This window comes from Natator depressus, chromosome 11, assembly GCF_965152275.1.
Source record: "Natator depressus isolate rNatDep1 chromosome 11, rNatDep2.hap1, whole genome shotgun sequence".
NCBI classification, from domain to species: Eukaryota; Metazoa; Chordata; order Testudines; family Cheloniidae; genus Natator; species Natator depressus.
The window spans coordinates 18,972,239-18,978,238 of record NC_134244.1 but is presented as its reverse complement, the minus strand read 5'-3'; the positions used below and the strand labels follow the sequence as shown (position 1 = coordinate 18,978,238).

Genomic DNA, 6,000 nt, shown 5'->3' with positions numbered 1-6,000 from the left:
AATACATCCAATGAAGTGAGCTGTAGCTCATGAAAGCTTATGCTCAAATAAATTGGTTAGTCTCTAAGGTGCCACAAGTACTCCTTTTCTTTTTGCGAATACAGACTAACACAGTTGCTACTCCGAAACCTGCTTATGCTAAACAATCTGTTTCCCCTTGCATTTAGCTATGACGCTCAGTACCTTTCCCAGACCTGAAGAAGAGGACAGTGTAGCTTGAAAACTTGGCTCTTTCACCAACAGAAATTGCTCCAGTAAAAGATATGACCCCACCCACCGTATCTTTCTAATATCCTGGAACCAACAGGGCTACAGCAACACTGCATACAAAGCAGATTTTGTGCCTTTTGCTGATGCCTTCCAACTGCATGCTGCAATTCAGGGGGCGAGGAAGAGGTTTTGTCTTGCGTGATGTATGTGAGTCCATGGCTGCTACAGTGCATAGCTCTATGAGATGGAGCTAGAAGGGGAAATTACCACAGGGACTCGAGCAGGCCGCGAAGCTGGACTAGAGCCAGCACAGAATACTACACAGCAGGGCAGGGAGTGGGGAACGCCAGTCATACAGCAAGAGATTTGTGAGGCCAAACGCAGACACTCGAAACTCCAATTTAAGCTGGACTCTTGTGCTAACCAGCCCCCCCCCCCAGTCTTGGGGGGCAGGGGAGGAGAAGCAGCCACGGCACCAAGCAGCTGGGCACAACCTCCCCTTCTGGCATCAGCTGGGCGCTGGCACCTATACAGGCGGAAGCACCTGGGTTTGCCTCAGCGCGTGCTATTCCCCAGGCACCGGGTACACAGGCGGGGGCTGGGGAGCGGGGCTGGACGCCCAGAGCCAGGCCGCTGGACAAGGCCCCAGCTCGTGCCGGGGGGCGGGTGCTCCCCAGTCTCCCAGGGGGCGGGGAGGAGCCTGAGCGAGAGGAGATGCCATTGTGGGGACGGGGGAAAAGGAACGCCGCGAGCAGGCTGGCCACTTCTCGCGAGAGAACGGACCTCTCTGCGCGTCTGCCCAGGCGGGCACGGCCACCGATAGATGTTCTCCCGTTGCCGACAGCCACTCTCGCGAGCGTTGCGCGCCCGGAAGCTGTGCGGCCACGCGGCACAGCGGACTGAGTAGTGTGTGCGGCTAGAGCCGAGGAGTTGGGGGAGGGAGCGGGTTCGCCACGTCCTGTACGGGAGCCGCCGAGGGGCAGACGCCGCTGCAGGAACCGGCCAGATGCCCAGCGCCGCCCGCAAGAGCCAGGAGCGCGACCGAGCTAGCATGGAGCCGCCGCCTGCCGATGTGGGTCCGGGCGGTGTGAGGGAGAAAGCACCGGGACCGGGTGGAGGGGTGTGTGGGCTGCCGCGAGGGACGGGCGGGCCTTCGGGGGCTGCTGGCTGGAGAGGAGGCCCTGGGGGAGGGGAGGCAGGTGTCCCTAAGGTTCCCCCCCAGGGCAGGGCAGAGGGAGGCAGTGCCCACACCACGGGAGATGGCTTCGTGCTCGCGTCCCGCTCCCCCGGGCTCCCAGAGGACCTGTGCCCAGCCTCGGGAGTTGGCCTGTCACAGGGGCTCCTCCCCCCTCTCCCAAAGGGGGCAGCTGCACCTCTGTGTGGCCATATCTGTGCTGATGCGGCCCCTCTCAGTCTCGTGTCTGAGCCCCCAAGAAACTAATGGCGTTTTATCCTTCGTGGGGTTGTGTCGTAGGTGTGTGCGCGACCGGGGTCCCCACACGAGCAATGAGAAACACTCCAGTTATTCTCATGGGGCAGTCAGGTGCCAGATCAACACCTCAGCGTCACTGCGCCGAAATAGGAGTTACGGCCTGAGTATAACTGGTGGCCTGGGAAGCGTCTGTGTCTTACACTTTGAGATCACAGGTCAAAGCTGAAAAAGTGGAAAACCGAAGTCTTTTTGCAGATAAAGAAAACATTACCTTAGGTTACGTGAGCTGTAGCTCATGAAAGCTTATGCTCAAATAAATTGGTTAGTCTCTAAGCTGCCACAAGTACTCCTTTTCTATCTACACTACAGCCGGATCCAGGCTCTGAGATCTATCCACCGGTGGCCGCTTTAGTGGGTCTAGTGAAGACCGGCCAAGCTGACAGCAGATCACTCTCCAGTTTACCCCTGTATTCTACACCCCCCCGCTCCCCACAAAAGTCGATGTGAGAAAGTCTCCTGTCAACCCCCCCGCCCCGCGGTGTAGACCCCACGGTAACGCGACCTAAGATACATCTACTCCAGCTACGTTATTCAGGAAGGTGAAGTTGTGTAGTGTAGGTCAACTTACCGCAGTAGTGTAGACATAGCCTTAGTAATGGCGTGTGGAACAAACATCAATAACACGTGCCCAGGGAGCGGACTTGTTTAATTTTAAAATGTGAAAAATGAACCCTTCATAATTAATTCTGGGCAGAGATGGCTTCACTAAAAATAATAGAAACTGGTAAGCCTCTATTAGCTGCCAGTAAATGTACACAACTGCCAAAATATTCTAATAGAATAAGAAAAATGCCAAATCTGTTCACTTGTCAGGCACACACCTGAGTAAATTGATGAACTTTACTTTGTTCACTGCAGACTTGGGCTCCAGGGGACTAAGAGAGAAAATGGATTCAAGGATTGGGATCCCTCCATTTATAATGCCCTGTTCCCGTGCATTTAATCTTGTAGCAGTTGTCAATGATACATCAGCTCGTCTTGGCTATCGTAGTAACACATAGGGAAGCTTATAGGGAATAATGCTATAATTATTTTAGATTACCCTGTTGTCCTGACATGGGCCAGTTGACTACGTAATTATTTTTTCCGTGCTTTTGTATAGATTTCTTTGACAAAAATAATTTTTGTTTGTCCCTTCCAACACCTTTTAGGATTATGCTAAGGAGAGATATGGCGTGTTACCACTGATACAATCACAAGAGAAATCAGGTCAGTTACAAAAACAAAACAAACTTCTAAAACAATTTATACTATGTTGGATACTTGTGGTTCCAGTTTTGATCTAGAACACTTCTTTGCTAGACTGTTTTTCTGTCTCCCTTGTCACTACTTGTCTCCCTATCTGTGTCCATTTATACTACTAGATCACAGGTGTTTGAAAAAAAAATTAATTCTAATTGTTACTCCAGAATTACTGCTTTGAAATGTTTAAAGGCTCTGAAAGCATTTGCATTGATCTGCAAAGACAGCTGATGAAATATTAGGCAATAAAATATGGATGTCACTTAGGCCAGATCTACACTTAAAATGTAGGTCAACATAGCTACAACGCTCAGGGGTATGAAAAAATCCAATCCCAAGTGCTGAAGCTATGCTGACCTAATCCTTGGTGTAGATGCAGCTAGGTTGATGGAAGAATGCTTCTGTCGACCTAGCTTCTATCACTCAGGGACATGGTGTTCCTGCAGAAATAGAAAAACCCTTTCCATTACTGCAGGCTGCATCTGCTACAGCAGAGGTGGGCAAACTACGGCCCATGGGTCACATCCGGCCCGCGGGACTGTCCTGCCCGGCCCTTGAGCTCCTGGCTGGGGAGGCTAGCCCCTGGCCCCTTCCCTGCTGTCCCCACTCCCCTGCAGCCACGCCGCCATGCAGGCAGCGCGGCTGGCTCCGGCCAGGTGGTGCGGCTGCCAGTCTTGCTGCTCTGAGCGGCATGGTAAGGGGGAAGGGAGTGTGTGTGTGTGTGTGTGTGGGGGGGGGGGGGGGGTTGGATAAGGGGCAGAGGTTCTGGAGGGGCAGTCAGGGGAATGTGGTGAGGTCCCAGGGGGCCGTTAGGGGCGTGGGATCCTGGGAGGGGGCAGTCAGGGGACAAGGAGCAATGGGGTTGGATGGGTCAGCAGTTCTGAGGGGGGCAGTCAGGGCGGGAAGGGCAGGCTGTTTGGGGAGGCACAGCCTTCCCTACCCAGCCCTCCATAGAGTTTCGCAACCCCGATGTGGCCCTCGGGCCAAAAAGTTTGCCCACCCCTGTGCTACAGGGTTATGTTTGCAGAGCTACAGCACCATAGCTATGCTGCTATTGTCCCTGCAGTGTAGACATGGCCTAATTTGTTAAAATATTCATTCTTCAGCTGGGAAAGATCTACAGTTCCTCACGCTGCCTCTTCAGCTTGTTGGCAGTACTGGAAGTAGAGACAGACCTTTCAGTCACTGAAGCGACCTAAATGTCCCCTGAAGAACCAAGAGTTTTGTCTTTGTCCCCCACTGCAGGCTTGACTCTTTCTCAGGATTAAAATAAAGTTGCCATGTACAATGTTACCGTTCTAAAACTGATTTACTAACATTTAAATTAGTTCAGCAAGTCCTAGGACATGGAAAGCATTTGTTCCCTTGGTTTGGAGTAAGCACTCTGAGATATTGCAGCAGCTGTCTAGCCATGTAACTATATATGTACTTATGGCTCTCATCGCAGTACATGAACACCTAACAAACATGGATTTTTATCCTCACTGTGAAATGGGGAAGTATTCACATTTTACAGATTCGGTTCTGAAGTACAAAGAGACTAAGTGACTTGCCCAAGGTGTCACAAAGTCTGTGACAGAATGAGGAATTGAACCCAGGTCTCCTGTGATCCAGCACCTTAACCACTGGACTAGTCTCTGCTCATAGCCTTAGAAGCAAGAAACCATGGCAGAAAATAGTAAAACTAAAGGAAAAACCTGCCCCTTTTACGCATCCTCCATAATGGAATGTGTAAAGGGAGATCTCTGCCTCTTCTGCAAGAAGACCAAGACTTGGCAGTTGCTGCCTCTCCAAGAAAGGGATTGTGTGGGTTCTCCTCAGGGAAATGCAGAGCAAGGCAAGCAAATGAGGGGAGGAGGAGAAAGAGGCACAGGAGTAGCAGAAAGCAGTGCCTCCCTAAAATAGATGAATGGCTTCATCTACATTATGAGCTGGGAGGTTGACTCGCAGCTTGTGTACACATGCTTGCGCTAGCTCTCATCTGAACTAGCACAATAAAAATAATACTGTAGCTGCAGTACAACAGGAAGTAGGAGCAGCAGCACAGGCTAATCATCCCATGTACAAACCTGCCTGAAACCCGTGGGTGCGTACTGGGGGTGGCTAACCTGTGCTGCTGCTGTTTACAGGCCAGAGAATCTAAAGGCTGTAGGAAGCTGCTGGATACTACATCCATAGCCATTACTGGTGATTGCAGCTCTGCACAAACTATATCGGGCCACAGAAGGATAAGGAACTGACATGTCAAGATGTACTAACAAAGAAAATATGATATGCGTTTATGGGCCAACCGCAGACTGTTCATCTAACCCTCCTTTCCATTCTTCAAGGGTTGCCCAAGGTGCTTTTCCCCCTATGCCTTTCTCCAAGGGGACACTGACTACCCCAGCAAGCAGATCTGGTGTTCCAGAACTTCTTGGTTTGGAGATTTGCACCACAGTGGAGTCCCAAGAACAGTTCCCTTCTGCTAGTTTCAGACCTTCCACCAAGCAGCCCTGTGGACCTCCTTATCTTGATAAAGCGCAGTACCCTTCTTCTTTGCCTATCAGGGAGGACCCTGCACCAGAGATCTCAAATCCAAAGAAACGCCACCAGAAATGCTGTGAAGGGGGAAAGTGCATCAGCCGTGGGAAATTCAATAGATTCTGCTTATTAGCAACCTCTTGGTTACTAGCAAAAAGTTGCCATTGTGCAGCAGTTGCCAATAAGAGAAGGCAGGTTTGTGGGGCTGCAGCCAGGGAAAGAAGTGCTGGGATGTGCCTTCCCTGGCTGAAGGCCCTGCAAAACTGCCTGCGGATAGGGAACTGGAACCTGGATGCCCAGGTTTTCGGTGGGGAGTAGGGGATGTGGGCAGGGTGGCAGCTGGGGAGCATGGATACTGGGGGCAGGTACACAAATCTAAGACCAAGGTAGATGCCACTTTCTCATTCTTAATTGAGTGTGTGGCAACATAGGAAAGGAGGCCTCTTACCAAAGGACTCCACTGACAGAAGAATGGTCTTATTGCTTAAAGGAAATTATGAGTTTGGTTTGTCCCTAACAGCATCAGCAATATC

General features: G+C 51.1%; 1 protein-coding gene across 1 annotated transcript in view; it reads left to right on the top strand.

Annotated features, from left to right (window-relative positions):
* Positions 1-987: 987 nt before the first annotated feature.
* DARS1 (aspartyl-tRNA synthetase 1) overlaps positions 988-6,000 on the top strand; it is a 68,093-nt gene continuing 63,080 nt past the window's right edge. Inside the window, exons 1-2 of the mRNA XM_074967284.1 lie at positions 988-1,282; positions 2,854-2,911. Coding sequence (XP_074823385.1) covers positions 1,217-1,282; positions 2,854-2,911 — 124 coding nt within the window. The 5' untranslated portion in view covers positions 988-1,216. The remainder of the gene's footprint in view (positions 1,283-2,853; positions 2,912-6,000) is intronic.